At 35.5% G+C, this 22,844-nt stretch overlaps 2 protein-coding genes across 4 annotated transcripts in view; one reads left to right on the top strand and one right to left on the bottom strand.

Annotated features, from left to right (window-relative positions):
- Rnf13 (ring finger protein 13) overlaps positions 1-15,002 on the top strand; it is a 137,232-nt gene extending 122,230 nt beyond the window's left edge. For 2 of the 3 annotated variants that reach the window (XM_010625296.2, XM_019207640.2), the window contains 2 exons: positions 13,553-13,633; positions 13,910-15,002. In XM_010625296.2, coding sequence (XP_010623598.1) covers positions 13,553-13,633; positions 13,910-14,274 — 446 coding nt within the window. In that variant the 3' untranslated portion in view covers positions 14,275-15,002. Of the gene's footprint in view, positions 1-11,977; positions 13,335-13,552; positions 13,634-13,909 lie in introns of those variants that run through there. The other variant, XM_019207641.2, reaches the window with a different exon arrangement.
- Positions 15,003-19,023: 4,021 nt separating this feature from the next.
- Positions 19,024-22,844, bottom strand: part of Pfn2 (profilin 2) — a 7,812-nt gene continuing 3,991 nt past the window's right edge. Inside the window, exons 4-6 of the mRNA XM_010625348.1 lie at positions 22,629-22,686; positions 21,071-21,428; positions 19,024-19,393 (exon numbers count right to left, since the gene is read on the bottom strand). Coding sequence (XP_010623650.1) covers positions 19,296-19,393; positions 21,071-21,428; positions 22,629-22,686 — 514 coding nt within the window. The 3' untranslated portion in view covers positions 19,024-19,295. The remainder of the gene's footprint in view (positions 19,394-21,070; positions 21,429-22,628; positions 22,687-22,844) is intronic.

Genomic DNA, 22,844 nt, shown 5'->3' with positions numbered 1-22,844 from the left:
ACTGTCACACCCAAGGCAGTCTTCACACATGAAAACTTCACACATGTTGCATATACAAGTCTTACACTGATAGCATGTTTTATTTTACTGAACTTTTTTGTAGGGCACAGTTGACATCTTTTTTATTTTCCCATTGTCATAGTAAGTTTTTTTATACCATGCCTGCCTGTTCAGCCATGAGCTCAACAGTGAGATCCACAATTTTTTTTGCATAGTTCCCTGGGCATTTTGTTTTTCCTCTGCTGTAAATGATCTCTTATGAGTTCCAGTCCCAGTCCTTTAAGATAATTTCTCCATCATTTTGCACTTGTTATTTTCTTTGTAAACTATCAAACTATTTGTGTGTGGATATGTTTAGAATTGAGTAAAACATAACTGTTGGCCAATGCTTTGTGTTTGAGTGAAAACATAGTTGCTGCATAACTCATTAACAACATCTACTTCACCTTTCGTTTTGTTGTAGAAAGTTACCATCTCAGGCTTCTGCTTTGTGAAGGTTTCCCTTTCAGTGTTTTCATCATGGTGGAATGTTGATATCAGCAGTGCCAGTTTGTTTTTCTATATATGAGGCCAGTGTTATATCTTTCTAAAATCCAAGGATTGTACTATACCATTCTCTATTTTGAAATGCAGCAATTCAGTGGGAATTTCTACTTTGTTCTTGTGTACAGTTCCTACCCTGGTCGACTTGTGCTCTGTCAGCAAGTGTAAAGTCAAATTAGAAACTGGTAAACCAATTGGTGAATGTCACATTCTGATTAGTTTGGGAGGTGGGAACAAGACGTCTGTTCACAGTCATTCAGTTTATTACTTATGTGAATAAGGACATGGTGGCTGAGTTCAAGGATAAATTTCTAAATTGAAAGCATAATAAGTCTCCGCATCTACATGGGAATTAATTTTTTTGCCATATTTTGAAGGGGCTCTTTCGGCATATATTGCCTGAAGCCACAGTGACTATGAAATGCTCCAAGATGTTCATAAATAGTCATGAATGCAGATGATATGTAAATTGTTTGACAATGACCCACAAATCTCTCAAACAATGAGTGGATAGCAGCCAGATTATCAGTTCTTTTTATTCCTTGGCAGTGGTTTTGTCATAAAACCTCAGGCAAGTTTGAAGGAAACCAGATCTCTTCAGTCAGTGTCATTGTTACTCCACATACCTCAAGCCCACACCCATTGCGTTTCCATAGGTCTTTTATATTCCTGTGTTTACCAAGAGAAAGCCCTGCTAAGTACTGTGACCTGTGAATGCTTTCAGTTCAGGTAGGGAGGTGTCATAATAAATAAATTTTTTTAGTGTAATCATTGGTGCATGCAGAACATTTTACTTGTATTTCAGCATTTATGTATTTCACAACATCATGTACATTTCACCTGTTACAGTTTCCAACAATGAAAGGCAGTGTTAGCATTCCATCCAATAGGTTTCATCCCTGCCAAGAGCTTCACTATTTTTTCTGACCTAGTTCTAACATTGGATCATTGCATTGGTCACATGACCATTTTGTACCATTTTTCACCTAGTCAAATATGTACTCACATTGCTGTTTTCTTTGTTATGTGATTCAAGGAGGTCTGCATTCCTTGTGTCTATATCAGTTGGTTCTTGCTCCATTGCACTGTCAGAGGAACTTTGGCTTATACAAGTGATTATCACCTTCATCAGCCATGCATGAGTAATCTGATAATTCACTTTTGATCCCTTCCAAAACTTGCAAATGATTTTTCATGTGGCATTGTCCCCAATTCACTGAATTGGGCTACTTCTACCAGTAAAATCAAAAGAAAACATTTTAAAAATAACATCCTAAATGCACAGAAATTTACCAATGAGCATTTCATGGGCAAAACTCACCTGTTGCTGCTTTGGAACTCCTGTATACATACACCTTGCTCTCTGTCTGCTTAGTGGGTGAAAGCACAGATGGGTTTTTTGCTGTCCCCAGGGACAGCAACTGTGAGTCACACCCACATTCCATTATGGTACAATACATGTTTTCATAACATAAGAGTGTTATGGGTGTATTATCCACTGTGATGCTTAGGTAAATGTATACAAAACCTGTTAGATGGAGCATTATATGGGTGAAAGTCCCAGTTGGACACTTTTGCACATGTGCATACACCTTGCTGATGGTTGTACTAAGTGGGTAAACACAAAGATTGCTTCCTGTATCCCCCAGGTGCAGCTACTGAGACACATACCCACTATTATGGTAAAGTACAAATTTACAGTAGAAAAGTATGGGATGGGTTATTGTAACCCAGTGTTATGCCTGTAGGGTTTAAGTCCACCTATGATGAATATAGTCATTCTATATTGCACACATATATTAATAAAAAGAAAAAGAAATTTTAAAAATTCTTAGTATGGGAGTGTGATAATTCATCAGCCTTGTCATTCTATTAGGGAATTCAGGATTTCTGTTAAGTCCTTTTTCAGAATCTTTTTTTCTTGAATGGTTCCTTTATATTCTGCATTGTCTTCTTTAATTTATTTAGCTGTTTATTTGTATGCTCTTTTAGATCATTAATTGTTAAAAATTAGTCTTGAATTCTTTGGCATTTTATCCATTTTTTATCTTTGCATTCAGTTAGTGATGAGTTATGAATCCTTGAAGGAGTCATGTTGCCTTGATTTTTCATTATTTCTTGTGTTTTTTAAATGTTGTAATTTGTGCATCAGGTGGGATAGATATCTTTTCCACTCTTACATGAAGGTCTTCTTTTCTTAGTGCCCAGCCTTCTTTTGAGGGCTTGATCCCTAGTTCTACTCAAAGAAAAAAACTAGAGTAATGATAATACAAAGATAAAGCAGGTGTTAAAATATAGTAAAAACTAAAAGCAGCAACTATACCACTGTTAACTTTTTTTGGGGGGGTACTGGGGATCGAACTTGGGTCCTTGCGCTTGCAAGGCAGGCGGAAGAACCGCTGAGCTAAATCGCTGGCCCTCCACTGTTAACAATAGAAAAAAAAAAGGAGCAATAATAACACAGAGCTATAGTAAAAGGCTAAGTATATGAAGCTTCAAAGTAAAAATACAGTAATAATACATGGAAGGGACAGAGATGGGAAGATGAATGAAAAAGCATAATTTAAAATAAGAAAACAAAAATAAAATGAGAGAAAGGAAAAAAGACACCTAACCATCCAATTAATGAGTAAAAATCACAAAGTTAGATAAAAGAGAAAATAACAGAGAGAGAAAAAGAAAAAAAGTAAAAGAAACTAAGTCCAAAAAATTCCTTTACACCCACACATTTAGAGTGGGAATATTTCTTTCTAGGACTCCTAACATTGGAATCCGCCAGCTATAGGGGAGGGGTTCCCCACCTTTCCCACCAGGCTCAGCCAACACTCTCTTGTCTGTCTCAGGGCTTCCTTTATTCCAGAGGCTTTTTACTGTGTTTTCAACTGTTCACTGGAAGCTGCTGTTGTCCCTGGCCACTTTTGGGCCACATGGGTTGGTTAAGGCCCCTCTTCTTGCACCTGGGGGATTGGCACATGTTCAAGCAGTGACATATTCTCAAACATCTTGAGGGGGGAAGGCAAATATATCACTAGGTTCCATGTTGGAGGGGGCAGTAGTGAAAATCAATAGCTCACTGTGCCTGATCTTGGCACTTTCAGATTTATTCCCCTTATCACATGTAGGGCAAGGACCCAAGTTTGATCCCTGGAACTCCCCCCCAAAAAAGATTAGAACAGAAAAATCACAGGTGACATGCCTTGTTCCTTACCACAGAGTTGCTGCCAATCCTGATGCCCTCCACAGACTGAGCTCTTCCCTACTTTAGCTTTTCAGATCTGAAACTGACCCTCTCCCTCTCCATACCTCTCTCTTGTGGCTGTCTCTTGCCCATCACTGTGGCAGAGTTTCACCAGGGACCTTGAAGTGTGATGGTTTTGATCCCTAGAGTAACCATCTTAAGCAATAAGCGCCCTGTGAAGATGGCTCCTGGTTGTTGCATCACTCAGCGATATTAAGAACCGCTGTGTCTTTCTTTTCCAAAGCTAGTGTGCTGTGATGTTAGTCATGATTGTCAAGTGGACTGGATTAACAGATGCTTATCATATAGTAAAGTGAACTTGGTGTGTCTGAGGGGGAGATGTGGTCTTGAGGACTATCTCTGTTCTCTAGCCCTTCTTCTCTTGCACTTTCCCATTGTGCTGTTTCCTGGCCACTAGAAAGAGAGAAGCTTTCCCTGACCACACCCTTCCAACATGACTGTGCTCTGTTACCAACTGAGAGGTTAAACCTCTGAAACTCTGAGCCAAATTAAACCTCTCCTCCGTTAAATTGCAGGTCTCAGATATTTTTGTCCACCAAGAAAGCTAAGCAATACACCTACTAAAACCAGTCACTTTTAGATGAAATCCCCACACTGGATGAAATCCATGTGTTTCTCCTGTGTCTAGGGCTGCTGGTCTGCTCTTTATCACTGGGGCTGCTGGCCTGTTCTGGGCTTACCTTGTGCTTGTAGAGTTGAGTTACCTGCCTTCTGCCTATGTTTTTTGTTTGTTGGTACCGGGAATCAAACTCAGGACCTTGTTCTTGTGAGGCAGGCAGTGGCACCACTGAGCTAATTCCCCAGCCCTTGCCTTTGTTTTTTAATATCATTGTTTTTTAATGTTACTGTTTGTTTTGCTTCGTATTGCTTTCCTTGAATCTCATAGGTTTTGGTATATTTATCTCTAGAGATATTTTCTAAATTCCTAATTTCTTCTTTGAGCCATTGTTTGTTTTAGTCTGTGTCATTTACATGTTAATGGATTTTCATGATTTCCTTCTGTCATTGTCTTATAGATTCATTTCACTGTGGTTGGAGAAAAATACTTGTATGATTTCAGTCTTCTTAAATGTTAGGAGTGTTTTATGGCCTAACATATGGTCAGTCTCAGAGATTGATCCTCCATATTGTTTTTTCAATTTATTCATTGCATTCTTGAGTTCCAAAATTTATTTGGTCTTAGTTTCTTTTTTATTTATTCTCATTTTTAAAGTGCATCTCTTTCTGAATTTATCTGTGTTCTTTTTTAACTTCATAAACATTACAGTTTTCAGTAAAAAAATGTTTGACCTAGCTTTATTTTTGTTTTGTAACTTTGGGAGTTCGTATGCACTTGAGAAAAATATTTATTTTGCTGTTAATTGGGTGAAATATTTTACGTGGTGGTTCTATTGTATTTTCCCCCCTTTGGTATTGAAGATCAAGCCTGGGCCTTTGTAATGAGTTATATCTCTACCCACCCCCTTTTTTTGAGACAGGATCTCTGTAAAGTCGATAAGTTGCCCAGGCTGGGTTTGGACTTGTGATTCTCCCTTAGCCTTCAAGAGTGCTGGGATTAAAGGCATGCCCCTTCATGCCTGTTCAGTATTTGAAAGTGAGGTGTTAAACTACCCATTATAAACGTGCTACTTCCTGTTTTTCCCTTCAGTTCTTTCAATGTTTTCTTCATATATTTGGGAGTTCTGAGGTTAGATGTGTGTATATTTATCACTGTTATATTTTCCTGATGAACTGTTCATTTTATCATTATGTAATATCTTTCTTTGTCCATTATACAGTTTTTGCCTTAAAGTCTATTTTATCTGATTAGTAATAGCCACTTGCACTGTCCTTTCTTTTCCATTGGCAAAGAATGCCCTTTTTGACCCTTGCACTTTTAGAGTATATGTGTTCTTAAATATAAAGCGTTTCTTATAGATATTATATATTGGGTCTTGTATTTTAGTCTCTTCAACCCATTTGTCTTTTAGTTACTGTGCTGCTGATATGGAAGGGCTTACTATTCTATTAAATTTTTCCCATGTGTATTGTAATTTTTATCTGTTTTCTTCTTGATGTATTTGGAGTTTGTTATTTTTATAGTTATATGTGTTGATTCACTTCTAATTTCCTTTCATGTACATTTTATTTTCTTTGCTGTTACCATTGTAATTACATAAAACATTTTAAAGCTCTAACAATCTGTGTTAAATTGACAAATTAACTCAATTCACATACAAAAACTCAACTTCTTTACTGTCTGCTTATGTTATTGATGATGCAAATTATCTCATTTTATACTGTATCCATTGCCATAATTCATTATTTTCAAGCATTTAAATATTTTTATACCAGATTTATATGTGATTTACTCACCTGCATCACAATGGTATGGGATTCTGTATTTGTATATTTACCATTATCAAGGACATTCATCATGTGGTTTTTATCCTCCTGTTTATTCAACTTATAAGACTTCTTTTGGCCTTTTTTGTGGGGCAGGATTGATGGTGATAAATTCCCTTAGCTTTTGTTTATCTGGAAAAGCCAGTTTTTTTTTCTATTTTTCAAGATATTTTGCCAAATACAGTGTTTTGATTGGTATCACTTTCCCCCTTTCGTTACTTTAAATATATAACACCACAACCTTCTAGCCTGCAAGGTTTCTTGCTAAATCAGCTCATAAAGTAGGAGCTCCCTTGTATGTGATAAGTTTCTTTACTTGATGTTTTTAAGAATCTCACCTTAATCTGTCACTTTTTTTTTTTTTTTTTTTTTTTTTTTTTTTTTTTTTGGTACCAGGGATTGAACTCTGGTCCTTGCACTTGCAAGGCAGGCTACCAAACCGCTGAGCTAAATCCCTGGCCCTAATCTGTTTCTTTTGACAGTTAATTATGATGTGTTTTAGTATCAGTGTAGAATTTCTACTAGTTGGAATTCTGATGTTCTTGGATTTGGAGTTCTTAGATTCTTGAATCCATTTATTTCCTTAGATGTAAAAACTTTTCAAACAGTATTTATTCAGAAAGTTCTCTGTCCTTTTTTCTCCTTCCGAGAGTCTCATAGTTTTCGTGTTTTTCTGTTCAGTGTTCTCTATAAAGTCCATCAGGTTTCTCTCAGTTTTCCTTAATTCATTTTTCTTTATGTTCCTCTGCCTCAATAATTTTGAGTCTCACCTTCAAGCTCACTGATTCTTCTCAAATCCCTCCATATTTCTTATTCATTGCATTCTTGAGTTCCAAAATTTCTTAATTTCTTATTTATTCTCATTTTAAAAGTGTATCACTTTCTAAATTTATCTGTGTTCTCTTTTAACTTTATAAACATTACACTTTTCAGTAAAAAATGTTTGACCTAGTTGTATTTTTGTTTTGTAACTTTAGGTGTTCTTAGGATATTTGATATCTAAAGTTTAAAAAAAAGTACATTTGCTATGCATATTTTGGTATACTCTAATGATTTTGACAAAATATACATAGATGTTAGAAAACAGTTCCAATGCAGTTGTTGCACTCTCCTCATTGTTGCATCTGACTGAAACTTGAAGGGAATCGCAGAACATTTCTGTGGGTATTCATTACTTCAGTTGGAGTCTTGGTACCAAGCCATGGAAGCCTTTAAAACAAAGAAAGGAAGAAAAGGCTTGTGTAGGCTTAGAACATAAGGAAACAGAGGAATCTGTAACACTTGTATTATAATCAAATCCCCGTCACTGTCTCCACAACCCCCCCAAGAATAAAAGAAACTGATTGACTGCTTCATTATCTTAAGAATTTTTATTTTGGAAATATTTGCCAATGACTCAAAAAGAATCTGACATTTGTAAATATCTTCTGTACTCATAGCCTATAATCAAATTCACAGGACCTTTAAGAACTAGCAACTTGAAGCTTTTACACAACTTTAAAATCTGTAAATAAAACAGCACTTTGATGTTTACTATTCTTTGATTTTTTTTTTTTTTTTTTTTTTTTTTGGTACTGGGGATCGAACTCAGACCCTTGTGCGTGCAAGGCAGGCACCAGAACCACTGAGCTAACTCCCCAGCCTAGATGTTTACTACTCTTTGGAGATATAATTTAAAATTTCCTCTTGCTGATCTTCACTTTTGCATCTCATTCATAAATGTTTGTGATCGATACTTAAGTGATTTCAAGTATTTTTTACTTTTCTATTGCTACTACAAAGTCGTACAGCATTTTTGTTGTTTTCTTGCTTATGAAGCAGCCAATTTCCTTATAAGTCTCATCATTGATCATTATTTTTTAAAAAACAGCTCAATTGAAGCTATGACTTCCTGTTTTTCTGTATCATTCTATTAACATATTTCTCCCAAATCTAGACATAGGACCGGTTATCATACAGTGTTTCCTAATAGATTGAAATCCTTATGTTTTCAGTTAACAGCCCTCTACTAAGGCACTCTTTCTGAGAACTATCTCTCTCACGCCATCAGTATGTGAAGCAGTTGGACTTCCAAAATATAAATGATAAAAAAGGATTTCCTATCTGAGGCATTTTTCCTTTTTAGCTTAATTATTGAGATTTTACAAGATGACAAACATAGAAGAAAGATTTTTCACTTCAGAGATTGGAAAAAAGCAATGTAGCGTTTTATAGTAGATGATACTTTTATCTTTAAGGTAGTTGTTAAAACTTTTTTTACAACTACACTTAATTGCCTTTCTTCTAACCTTGCAAGTTTTCCTAGAGTTTGAAATTAATCAAGAATTCTCAAGCATTGACTTTAAAAATATTTTATCCTGTTGCTTTTATTCGTATTTCGTGAGAACCAGTGTGGGTGGGGGGATGGATAATACTCATTTACTTTTATTTGCTTGAAAATACTGCTATTGCTTTTCCCACTGGCAGATTCAGTGAATAAGTGGTAAGGCACTTTCTCAACAAGGACAATAATGTATGCTTTGAAGTTTATTAAATCTAATAATACTCCATCCTGGGCATATATGTTCCTTGTGAAATCTATGTATTTAGTTCTGAATGTTCAATCTATTTTGTCTTTTGAGGAAACCTATTCTTGGTTGACTTAATGCTTGGACTAGTTTGTTGTAAAAGTGAACAAGTTCTGCATCAGTTTTGTGTGCACTGACATTATTTTAGATTACCTTTTAAAGTCTTTAGAAATTATTCCTCTTTCTATAATTTTGTGTTCAAATGTTATTACAGCTTGACCAAATGCAAGCCTACACCTAAATTATTTTCATATGTTTTTAAAGATGGGCAAAAGTAGACTGGTAAGAGAGGAGGTGAGAGAGGAGGTTCACATCATAGGTATGAGCATAATTTCAGATTTTATTCTTAGATGGGGAGCCATTTAAATAAGAATGACATGATGTGATAAACACTTTCAAGATTATTCTGGCTACATGAGAAAAATAGAATAGGAATAGAAGAGAGACTAGAGAAAAGGCCCGTACAGTAATCCAGATAGGAACCAGAGTAACTGAGCAAACAAATTCAGGACATATTTTGCAGAAAATATTTAGAGGACTTGGGAAACTGAACATAGATGCTAAAGAGGCATCAAAAATAAGTCTAGGCATGCCGGGGATTTAGCTCAGCGTTTCGGTAGCCTGCCTCACAAGTGCAAGGACCCGAGTTCGATCCCCAGTACCAAAAGACAAAAAACAACAACCAAAAAGCAAGCAAAAATAAGCCTAGGCTTGATACTCACTTTATGCCACTACTGTGGCTACCTAGGGCCTTGTGTGACTCCTGATATGATGGGCCTGTGCTTTTGCTATAACTGATAAGCTAGGTTTTAAGGCTTGAAATGTATGGGGTGAAAACAGGAGAAATTTAAAGTTCTGTCCCAGCTACCTGTCATAATTATAACGTTTTCACGAGACTTTAAAAAAGTACCTTCTGGAAATTATTCTAAAACTTTATTAGTAATAATGCCGATATATTCCACAAAATATTTCCACATTGCTTCACATAGCAGACATGGATCTCCCTCCTCCCTCAACTTGTACCCATCATATCCACCAATGAATTTAGCAAAGTCTGGTTAGCCAAGAGGTTTCTAAACTCAGTGCTATTGACATTTAGAATGGATAATTCTTTTGTGGGGGCTTGTGGAGTATAGGGTTTAGCAGCATCCCTGGCCCACTACATGCCAGGAACATGACCTCCCAGTTGTGAAAAACAAAAATGTCTTTAGATATCACCAGATATCCTTGGGTGACAAAATCATTTCTATTTATTTGAGAACCACTAATCAACAGAACTTTTTAGCATAGTGCTATTCGTAAAACTATTTTTATGTATTAGTTAGAGCCCTTTGTATTAGCAGAGTAAGTAGGAAATTAATTTCAAAAACCTAAGGTTATAAATGAAAATACATAAATGCTTTAAATTTTAAGTTAAACATAATTACTCAATAATCATCTGATGCTAGACCACAGCCTTTGAGTATCCATTGAATATCCAACTTGTTACAATGTGTGATTCATTTTTTACCATTTTTAGTTTCAGGTACTTCAAAGTGGGACAAAAACTGAATTTTGCTGTCATTCTTGTTTTTTATTGAAGTGTTTGTCCAATCTAATTTCCTCAGTCATACCTAATTTAATCGTATTTTGGCTAGAAGTGAGTTATTGGGGGAGCAACTGACTTTAGTGTTTCTAATGCATTCAAGCCTAGCTTTAAAAACAAGCTAACCCCTCTTTTACACTCACAGTTCAAAGGCTGCTGAATATTTAACTTAAGTACATAACTTCCCTAAGTACAACAGAAAGTTCTATAAAGACTGCCTCTAGTAGATAGTAAACCATTTCGTCTGCTGGACAGGAGGGAAGTGGGATATTAGAAATACCACAGCCTTCACTATACCATGTTATAAGCCAGTATACCTGTCAGACTGGTTTTACCAGGTGGAAACTGGTTAAAAGATACTCTATGTGCCAAACACTGCATAGTATACTTTTGCAGTATCTCTTTTCATCCTCACACCTGTAAAATATAGGTATGTCAACATTTTTGCTTTCCCTCTAGGAAAAAATCCTCTGAAAGGTTACATAGGTAATTAAAGAAACAAGACATGAACCCTAAGCATTTTTTATTTTAAAATTTTTATTAGTACATGTTTATAGTACATGATTACATTGTGGGGATATATGTGTACATAGCACATCTGAATTCTTTTCTCCCCCTTCCAATCTGCTTTTAAAAAATTACTTTTGCAAGTCCTCAAGTTAATTATCATAAACACACATTAACAGCTAGACTAACAAGCCACACACAAAACAAATTAACAAACATATAAGACAATTACAATAAAGCAAAGTACACTTTTAGATACACTGGCCATACTGGATCACAGTAACTGTTTGCTTTTTTCCCACTTTTATTTTGCATTATATATATACATTGGATTTCTCATATAAAAAAGCCATACAATATTTAAGCTTGATTTACTGAAAATTATGGTTGCGAGGTGCATGCATTTTCCTACAGTGACTCAAATTTATCCTTTTTTATGGTAGACTCTGTTGTGCATGAATTCCTTTAGCCATTTATCTGGTGGATACATAGGTTGCTTCCAAGATTTAGCTATTATGAATTTTGCTGCTATAAACATGGGTGTGCATGTATTACTGTAGTATGTCTTTGGGCATATACTGTACCTGGAAGGGGAATAGCTGGGTCAAATGGAATTTGTTTTTGATGTTTTGAAGACTCCCTGTACTGTTTTCCATAGTGGTTATACCAGTGAACCCCAAGAACTCCCTAACATGTACTTTACCATTTTATCACTAGCCCAAGGCCATGGGGGTTAATTTTCTATAGAGCAATAGTCTTTGGCCTAGGCCATGATCACATACTGTGTCTTTGAATTTTGATTTGTCTTCTTCAAAGTGAATACTGTGGCAAGAATTATGAGATCAGTATAAATCCATTACTTGGAATAAATCAAAAGATAGATATAAACTCAATGACTCTAAAGCCTCAATTACACACATTTAAAGATAAGCCAGGCAAGTATTATTTATAATTTCCTATTTTCTTTAGTACCAAATTATCACAAATTCAGTGCCTTCAGAAGGACAAATTTACTGTTTCTGCACAGTTTGGAAGCCTGACACAGGTCTCAGAAGACAAAATTCAAGGTGTTGCCAGGGTTATATTACTTTCTGGAGGCTCTCGGAGAATCTGTTTCCTTACCTTTTCCAGCTTTTCGAGGCAACCTCCACCCCCTGGTTTGTGACTTCCTTCTGATGCCAATACCACTGCATCTCCCTGACCATTCATCCACTCACCTCCGACGATGAACTCTTACTTCCATTTTTAAAGACCCTGTGACTACTCTTGGGCCCATGTGTGTAATCCAGGCTAATCTCCCCATCTTTATCATATTAACCATCTGTTTTTAGTAGACATTTTTACAAAGTTACAAATGAAAGTTCGATTTATGAGAACATCAATCATGATTTATTAGAGCTGTCTGTCCCCAACGTCTCAAATGAACCATCTGTGTAATCACAGATCATGGTAGATACATTTAAGTCCTTTAGTATTCCAGCAGTCGGCTCAGCTGTACCACTTTCCACAAAAGATCCTAACATATGTATGTATTTTGTTTACTGCATGTATTTGATGAGTGATACTGTGTAACCCAAGATGCTGAACAAAAATTGATAATTGTTATTAAAGTTTTCTATTTAGGACTCTTCCTGAATGTATTTAAAATGACTAGCATTCATTAAAGGGATTATTTCAAAAGAACAACCACTCCTGTCTTATGTATCTATCCACACAATGGCTTTATTTCTGACATATTCCTAGGTTACCCATCGGGGTGGGACTGGCAATGAATTTAACGCACTTTTGTTCCTTGGGATTTTTCTAAGTTTTTACCTAACACTGATTTAATGAAGAAGACTTAATTGAAAGCAGTCACGAAGTATCTAAGCCACTGTTAAGTGAAAGAACTACTGTACTTAAAACTGTCATGTCCTTTAAAAACTTATAATTCCAAAAAGAACTAAGTTAATAATAAGCCTCTATGGTTATAAAGGGAGTAAATCCATTAAGACAATTAAAATTGCAAAGATATTAGTAATAAACATTATTTACTGACTACTGTACCTGTGTGCCCCGCCCTTTGTATTCCTTAGAACCCTGTATGGTCATCACAGTAACTTGCCAAGTACCACAGAACACCTGAAGACCAATGTGTCTCAGTTCAAATTTTTTTAATTCATTAATATATTAAAAACATTTGAATATGATCTAACATGTTTCTTTATTTGAAAGAAATTACCCAGAGCTGGGGGTGTAGCTAAGTAGTAATGCTTTTGCCTGGCATGAAGGAAACCCTGGTTATCCCATGCTGGATCATCCCCAGCATGACAAAATAATACTAATGAATAAATTAAATGAATACATTAAAATAAATAAAAATGACCCAGATAGATGCTTTGAAAAATTTAAGTGGTAAAATTTTCAAAACTAACATTTAAGTACAATTATGTAAAACATGAACAAAATTATGATTATTAAAAGTTTGCAAAGTTAATCACGGTAAAAATCTGACACCTGTTTTTAAGTGCTTTAGATAAACGGTTAAACTTCAGGTCCTTGAATTTAAACTGTTACATAACTCACTGAAATCCAAGAGAAAACAAAAGGCAGCATTTAAAGATAATCAAGAGATTTAAAATAACTGAGGAAATGTAAACTTAAAATACTTGGCAAGTTGAAAACCTTTTTTACAGATTTCATTATTTTTATTTGTGTTTGTTATAGGAGATGAGTATGATGTATGTGCCATTTGTTTGGATGAATATGAAGATGGAGACAAACTCAGAATCCTTCCCTGTTCCCATGGTATGAGTAATTACATACTGCTTTGAATTTACAAATATACTAATTTATATTTAAGTTCAGTATTACAAGGGAAGAGAGAAAATAGTCATTAGCGCACCATAAGCTAGGCTCTGTGCTAATTAGTAGTCTCATTAAAGGGTAGAGGTGTATTTATAAATATGTACAAACCCTTCTCTTGTCCCTACATGATTTATACAGATCACAGCACTGATAAATACGAGATTAAATATAATGTCAATAGTTTACTAACTGAAGATGTATACTTTACTTCAACAGCTTATCACTGCAAGTGTGTAGACCCCTGGCTAACTAAAACCAAGAAAACCTGTCCAGTCTGCAAGCAGAAAGTTGTTCCTTCTCAAGGTGATTCCGACTCTGACACAGACAGTAGTCAAGAAGAAAACGAAGTGTCAGAACACACCCCTTTGCTTAGACCTTTGGCCTCTGTCAGTGCCCAGTCGTTTGGGGCTTTGTCAGAGTCCCACTCACATCAGAACGTGACAGAATCTTCAGACTTTGAGGACGATGACAATGAAGATACTGACAGCAGTGAGGCAGAAAATGAAGTGAATGAACACAGTGTTGTGGTCCAGTTGCAGCCCAATGGTGATCGGGACTGCAACATAGCAAATACCGTGTGACTTTCAGAAGGTGATAGGTTCATTTCCCTTTAAAACATTTATTTAGGTATGTAATTTGATTTTTTTGCTCTTTTTAGAGATTTCTGTAGAAATACTTATTTTTTAGTGTTCTAATTTAATCAATTATGAAAACAGGCTTTTATCTGGTACTTATCTTCAGGACTATACTTTATTTACTAATAAGTAATAACAGTCTGGTGCTGTAACTCAGGCATCAAGGATGAAAATAGCCAAAACATTTTTTTAAAAAATCTCTATATAGCTCACGACTAAGACTTAGATCATCTTATGCAAATGTTTTGTTTCACACATTAAATCAGCGCCGCGGCCATCTAGCATGAGCAAAGGCCAATGCTCATACCTCCCTAAAATCACCTAAGTATGAGTTGGAATTCATTCTGATGTTTTCCCAAGTTGCCTTCATTGGTGAGAAGCAACAAGGTATTTTACCATTTCTCCTCCTATCAGAACCGCATAGAAAACTCAAAGCTGTCTTCATTTCTCTTCCCAAGCCAACTTATCATGGTATGTAGGATCTGAAACTAGTACAGATTACAAAAGGGTTTTACCCAAGCTGTCTTATCCTGGTAAGATCTGAAACTAGTACAGATTTCAAAAGGGTTTTACTACTATAGTGTTACATATGAATATGATTCAACAGATAATGTCTTTGGACTTATCAGATTTCAGTATCCTTAAGGGTTTTTGTGTTGTGATCAAAGCAAAAAGAAAATGCTGCACAAAAATACCAAACTTCAGCAACTTTTAATACTCAGATCATATACCTCTTAATAAGGAGCATCTTATGCTAATCAGCCCTGCTAACCTATGTACAGAAGAAACTATTCAAGTATTGGATTTGAAAATAAGTGCTTAACAGAACTAATGTATTGAAATGATGTATTATGAAAAGCTAAATTATACACCATTTTAACTATGTAGAAATTATAGAAATGTATAATCAAACTAAGAATTTTTATATGGCCTTGTATGAGGGGAGTTTGAATGTTAATAAAAATTTTCCATTTTAAAAACTAGTAAATGCTCTACCGTACTATTACCACATAGCTTTATATGCAGACAGCTATAAAGGTGTAATGATTATGTTAAGATAAACACACACCAACTTAATTTTATACAAAATAACTACTCATAATATTTAGGTTATCTTCGAAAAAAAAACTACAAAAACCAAAGTCAAGACTGTAGCCAAAATCATTCCAAAAATAAATGTGTTATGGTAACTTGTTGTACATCTTTACAGTCAACACATATGCTGACATGGAAAACTGAGTAAAATCACGATACAGAGCAGTAAGCGTAAGTGGTATATAACCCTTTGTTTAGAAAAAAAATGAAGTACATGTACCCACTTCCTAAGGTGAATGTTAACATATAATACAAACGTACTAATAAAATGTTTTAAAATTAATGCATTAAAAAAGGTAACATTAAAAGAGGAAATTATACCCTCTGAATTTGTAAAAAAAACTTTTATAGTCAGGCAAAAAACGATTATTTCCAGTTTGGATAACAAAAAGTTGAATTCAGCATGACACTCATACCTCCTCCTGCCCCCAATTTTTAAGATAAAAATACAGGCATTAGAAAAAGAACAACAGTTTTACCATTGTATTAAGCAGAAGTTGAAATGTCACAACTTTATGGCCCAAACTTTTTTTGATAATTTGCATAATTTCACTTAATCTAAGAATATAAAAACAAAACACTGAGTTCAGTGTCTAGGGCATAAAGTGAAAAGTCACTTTACATACATGTATAGCTATATATTAAATGTTATATTCCTTTACTCCAGATTTCAGGTTAAGGATTTGATTCATTTAAATTTTTTCTTGATCAAAAATTAGTTTGAGTTGTAAAGAAATTGTGAAGTATCTTAACTGCATTGGCTAGTGTTATCTGTTCTCAGTATCCACTTGAAATCTGTGATTTCATTGCAAAATTAAGCTTTTTGAAAAGGACAGTAAAATTAAAATTCAGTAGTTGAAACTCCTAATTTACAAATTTTCTGATTATGAAAGTAACATTGTTGAAAACACTGGAAATCAAAATACAGTCACCTGGAAATAGCCCAGAAATAAACATCTTGCTATATTATATATTGCCTTTACACTACCCTCATCTATCACTCATTGGTGAGCCTTTTCTTATGACATTCTTTAGAGGCTAATTTCACTTATGTACAAAATCAGTATTCAACTCACTTTCCTTAAAGTTGAGCCCTGCAGAAGTTTTCCAGTATTACTTAAGTAATGTTATATGATGGGACATTCTAGTATACAAGTTTGTATAATTCCATATCCTTAGAAAGCAAAGTATGCATCCATGTATTTGTTTTTCTTTTATACTTGTGTGGAGGTGTCTTAATGACTACTTTCACTATTTTGGTGATAAACCTTCTATAGTCTACTCAACTCTCAACGTTCATTTAAAGATCTCACCATTCTGGTCATTGCTTAATTATTATCTTAATAGTTAATTATAACTAATGTGTGAATGTATCCATTACTGCAAAATTGAAATCATAATCTCATCAACAAATTTTCATTTGCCCAACCTTTTCTCCTTAACACAAATCTTTTAACAGAGCAAAAAGCTGATACCAGGTTCCTACTGTTAAGTTTCTAGAGTATGTTCAAATAAAGTATCCCCCAAATCTCATATCTTAATAGTTTAATATCCTGTATGTACAATCAAATAGAATACAACTTTTGTTATGTAGGCCACTTAAAATGAACCAGACTGAGTGATTGTTTCCAAAAAAGGAATTTCCTGGTGATAGACTCTCCATCTCTGGAGTGGAAGTCAAGTCTAGAATTTGTAACTAGTTCTGAGTTTCTTCTTGACAGTTCATGGTAATAATGATTTGCCTAAATAGACCTAAATTTATATATTTAGTAAACATTACTACATACTAAAGTATTTATGACCACCAGTACTAAACTAGTCACAATCAACATGTTACTCCAAAAGCCAGAATATGTAAAAGCAACCAAATTCTCTTAAATGCTGCCTAAATAATGTCTTCTGCTCTTCTATGGGTGAATCCCAGCAGGCTGACCAAAGCCTGCTACCACAGATTCCAAATCTAAAGTCACATGACAGTTCAACACTAAAAATCCACAGTACTACAGAAACTCTTCTTGGTATTAGGGCCTCTTACTGCTTACTACATTTCGAAATTTCACATGTAGAGACCAACAGAGGAAAATATTTTCTAGCAGTAAAGTCAGTTTTCCTCAGGTAAGCCTAAAATAACTAAATGCTACTTTTAATAGATCAAAGCCTATTTAAAAAATTCCTAGGTTACTTATTTTTATGCTTACAGCAGATTGTGGCCTATTCTTTACATCCTCTGGGTCAAAAATCAACTTAACAGTAAGCAGACAATTTACATAAACAACAGGAGTCTAGAGTATTTGGTTGGAATAAATTTATTTCATCTGTCTGTAAACAAGGTGTTTAATAGTTATGGCATTTTTTTAAATGCATATTAAATCAGATGAGTTAGACTGTATCCCAGATGTAACAAAGTGCAGGGAAAGAAATGGACAAATCAGCAACAAGATTTGTTTTTAAATCTGTACATTATCCACAAGGCCCAAATAATAGAAGCAAATACTAGAATGTCCCAAAAGTAGTGCCATTCGAAAGAAACCCTTAATAGGTCAGTAAAATCCATCTCACAATAGCAACAGTTCATTTTAACAATAGTATGGCACAGAATACATATGAAAAAAAATTCATCACAAGACAGCCAAGTCCACAATAATGCAACTTCATATAAAAACTCAAGCTGCAAATAATAATTGGTCCTATGAAGAACAAACTGGACACACTCCAGATGGTTATGTTGGGATACCTAATGTCCATAATGGCAGCCATTATAATTTTACTAAAGAATAGAGCTGGTGTGCAAAGAAAAAAGACAGGAACAAAATCTGAGCTGTTGCAATGATGGAATGTCCCTGGGGATTCAATCAGTATGGTTACTACAAGGTCATGGGAGGAAGTGCCTTTTGCTCTTGTTTTGTAGTTGCACTCTTCACATGTCCTACAGATCTATGAAAGAATTTTAAGTGCAACCACAATACTACAAGCATACTACGCAGCTCTCAATAACTCATTAGCAAAAGGGATATTAATTGGTTAAATAAACCAGGCGCTGCATTTAAAAGAAAAAAAAAAAAGAGGATGGAAGAAAACCAAATACTTTGTTTGCAAAGGAAGGGTTGAGAAAAGAGTGAAGGAAAGATGCATGCACTTTTTCCTCCCAACCATGCGCTACAAAAGGAAGACTAATGAGCCAAGTAAATGCTCAAAGTGCTGAAAAGACAGTGATCAAATTAGAGATTGTACAACCGGCACCTTGCTTAATATTAACTTATTTTAGTAATCGATATCCCATTAATTGCTAAGACAAAATGATGCCCAACTTGGCATGCCCCCTCCCCCTAATTTCAAGGTATCATGCAAATCATTATTGTGCTGCAATTATGTTGCCAGATAAAGGTTGGTTACATACAGTGGTTAACATACAAATGATCCGCTGGGCAAACAGGAATCATGACATTAGAAAATAGGTAAAGAAAACTAGCTACCATCTATAGTCTGGTAGCACTGTGACCAGAACTGGGGTGGTGATGAAGACAGTTGCTAGGTAGATGGGGAGAGGCTGCTTACACATCAGACCTCCTCAGGTATAAAGCGAGTTCATATGCTTTCTTGTTAAGTGTGCCTCCGTGGACACCTTCCTTTCCCATGACTATAACCAATGCTGGAGTACACAAGGAAACAAAACAAAAGTGAACAGAATTATTTAAGAGGGGAGGGCAGAAAGAAAGACACCTTTCCCCACCAACAGAGGGATACAAAGGAGACACAGGTTCATACCCCATCACCCTGCATTGCTAATAAAGTTTCCAGAATTAAGACTTAAGCTTACAGCTAGGAAAGTTTAAGAGCAATTTTCCCCTAATACTTAACAGTCTGCCTAGCAGCTAGAACCCAGAGTCTCTCAAGTATTTTGCCATTGAGTATGCCTTCTTATTCAATCCGCCTCCATGGACCCCTTCTTTTCCCATTACAAAGACCAAGACTGAAAGAGAAAGAAGAAAAGTGTTTCAAAAGAAGTGTTAATCAAGAAAGTCACTTAAGTTTTAGCAGACAGATCCCTGATCAATAAGTTAACATTAAGTTAGTTTTCCATGAACTGTCAAGCACTGAAATCAGTTAAGTCTCCGGAATGGAGAACTTTTAAATTAGTAATATACTAAGAACAATACAGTTAACTGTTGACTGCATTTTGGAAGCTCTGTCATTGTCATGCAGGAGCAAAGTTCTGTACAATTACCTTTCTACTAGCCAAGGAGAAAAAAAAGCAATTTATCTTTAATTTTAGGGGCAAAATTCTAGTTGATAAGACATATGTGTTATTTACCCCAGAAATATACTTTAAAACTCAGGCCATTATTTACATATTCAAGCGTTCAGCATGCTTGTTAAGTATAAACTAAGTCATCAATGAGACTATAAATCTGCTTGTTACTTTCAAAGGAAAATGAAAATCAAATTTAAACAGCGTTTGAGAAAAGGCCAAGTTAAAAGTATTCAAGTGTAATGCATATTGATATTTTTCACTTTGCCAAGTCTAAAATCCTGAAATAGGCTATTTCTGATATCAGGTTCTTTTATGATGCAATTCAAAAATCTGTCCTCAAATGTATGTACAGGTATAGATCAGATGTGTTCACTGCCACTAGATGTCAGTAGTGCTTTATGACATGAAAGTCTTAGTGGTTTTACATCTGTGGTTAATGCACTTTTTAGAACAGTTATCTCAGAACAGCTAATATTTGGGGCTTTTCTATTTCAAGAAGTCATCGAATTTTCCTATAAATATCCATAAACATCAACTCACTCCAGAATAAAAGTAGCCTTTACGATAATCACAGGGAATTGGGAAAACCAGAGCATGAAACTGCAGCTTCAAGTCCTGTCACATGGTAGAACTGTTCTTGAAATTAGAGGTACCATTTGCCAAGTGAGGCTACAGAAGCCCTGTCTATTTAAAAAAAATATTTATACAAGTTAATATATTTAAATATACTGACAAGTCAATTAAATAGCATTATAAACTGCAGTCTCAAGTTTCTTTTGAAAAACCGAGGTCTTCAGTGCAGTAAGAATCTCCATAATGCTGACACCTTTTGAACCAGCTACGTATAAACTAGTTTCCTACTTCTCAAATCTGCATATTAGTCTTTAAAAATATTTTAGTAAATGGACAGCTTACCACAAAACAATCTAATTATCCCTTTCCTCTCCAGCAGTATTTCCAATGGAAAAATACATCAAGTTTTCATTATGATAAGCAGTGAACTTAAAAAACCTAAGTAAAGAGAAGTGGGGATCCAAAAGTAAAGACTAATGAAGGATAAAAATAAACAATTTAAATTTAAAAATGTTATAAACCACAGAATTATCATTTGACAAATCAAGCAGTCTGAGACAACTTTCTAGTTAACTAAGGCTGAAAATGAGTTGATATCAATGTTCTATGAATGAAGTCAAGATGAAAGGCACTATGCTGCATGTATGTGCAACTTGTGTAAAGTAGATAAATCTGAAGCAGTGCTTCTCTTCAGTGCTAGACAGTTCACAAAAACCACCTTAACAGCCATTATGAACTAACTTCTATTCAAAATGTTAAAGAAACTGATTATTAAGTTGTAAGATGGCATGCAACTTTTAATCACAAAAATACTTTGCTTACCTCTACCGGCTCTGCCCACAGCAACATTGTATGTTGGTTCCCCACCTTGACTCTTTGTCCGGATGTCCATTGTGCAGTCACCATCAACATATAGACTATCTCTGATCACTGAACACTTCTTTGCGCCAAGAGTCAAACCGTTGGTAAAGAAACCTTCCCGGTCTTTTCCTACAATCATGTCTATTTCTATTGGCTGTCCCCCCCAAAAAAAAAGAAAAAGAAAAAGAAACAGTAAGTTGTAGTTGATTCTTTCAGAGACTGATAGAACACAAGACTGTATCGAGTTTGTACTACCACTAAAAGACAGCCAACTTTTGATAATGTAAAAATCAAGATTTAGTCTTTTCCGAAGGATTATCTAATCCTACATAATTTACATACTTTAGATCAATTAATCTGCTTTCACAGTCAACTGTGGCTCTAAATAGGTAGTTGACACTAGATCAACCACAAACTTAAAGAGTTATGTATAAACTGTATCAAGTCAGTGCTTTTGAAGGTGCTTATGTAAAGATTCAGCTATAAACTCAACAGCTTGTCTTTCATAGTCACATTATAGTCAGTCACGCTGCTGCATGAAATTTAAAGTTGGTGCAAAGTCTCCTAAATTAAACCATGTACTTAGCAGATCTGTTTTCATGGAGTAACAAGAAATATCCTTGATGATAGGAACTTCAATCTTCAGATCTCACTCAGCGTATTTCCAAACTCGTATTTCCCTCCTACTTTTTTAGCCACTATGCCTTTTTGTCTCCAACTTTCCTTCTCCTCCCATCTCGCTCGGTAATCAGTTTTCCCTCTGGGCAAATGCAAAACGAAATCTCCAGGGCACTGCAGTAGGCAATTGTAAAAGGAGAGAGAAAATGGAGGGAGACTGGGAAAGAAACTGAGGTTCAGCCACCAGAGCCGGAAAGAAGAAACCGTGAATTCTAACATTCCATGAATAAGGAAGGCGTCGCCCCCATCAGAACTGCAGAGTCATAGCAGGCCCCAGCCATTTCCAAGCACACTCCCGCAATCTTCCTAGCCAGACAGCGGGAATTCTCACACAAAGACAGGAGGACTGCAGAAAAAAAGTTGATCATCAGATGCCAATTCTCCGTGAGAATTGTAGTCCACTGCAGATACAGATGATCTTCAAGTACCAAGGACTGAGTTCAACAGAGATTCTAAACCATGTCAGGTAGTAAAAGAAGAATTAGTAGCACCCCTAAGGGGAAGACATGAATGTTGGAGTTTGATGGTAAGGGGACTTAAAGCTAAAAAATTAAAGAAATGGTCTCATATTCCATATTTCAACATATTAGAAACAGCCTGAGAAGAAACAAGCAAAACAATAAGCAGTTCTGGAAGCTCAGTGTCAAATACTTCCCAAACATGTGGCAACCAAGTCAAGAGCATCAAGGCACAAGAAAATCATGCAATAAATCTGCCTTAGTTCCTTTACTTCAATTAGTAAAGAAGGAAAGACTTAGAGAAGTGCCCTCCACTCCCAGTTTTTGCTGATTATTGAAAGACACCTAAAATCACCCCCTTTTAAGAGGTATGTTTCGTAAACGGGATAGCGGTATATCGATGAATTTCCATAGGAAGAGAAATCAATGGCAATTCGCCATCTTGGAGAATTAAAAAAAAAAAAAAAAACCTATAGAGCAAGAGCTGAAGTCGAGATTCACGAATCCACCTACGTGGTTGGCGTACATTTCTCACAAGCCCCGGAGGCCTGGACACCGGCAAACCTACGCAAAGTCGCTTCGAGAACCCCCCGGGCCCC

Source organism: Fukomys damarensis, unplaced genomic scaffold, assembly GCF_012274545.1.
Source record: "Fukomys damarensis isolate Sample0158 unplaced genomic scaffold, DMR_v1.0_HiC HiC_scaffold_37, whole genome shotgun sequence".
In the NCBI taxonomy this organism is placed as follows: Eukaryota; Metazoa; Chordata; class Mammalia; order Rodentia; family Bathyergidae; genus Fukomys; species Fukomys damarensis.
The sequence above is the reverse complement of the archived record's forward strand: the minus strand, read 5'-3'. Positions and strand labels throughout refer to the sequence as shown.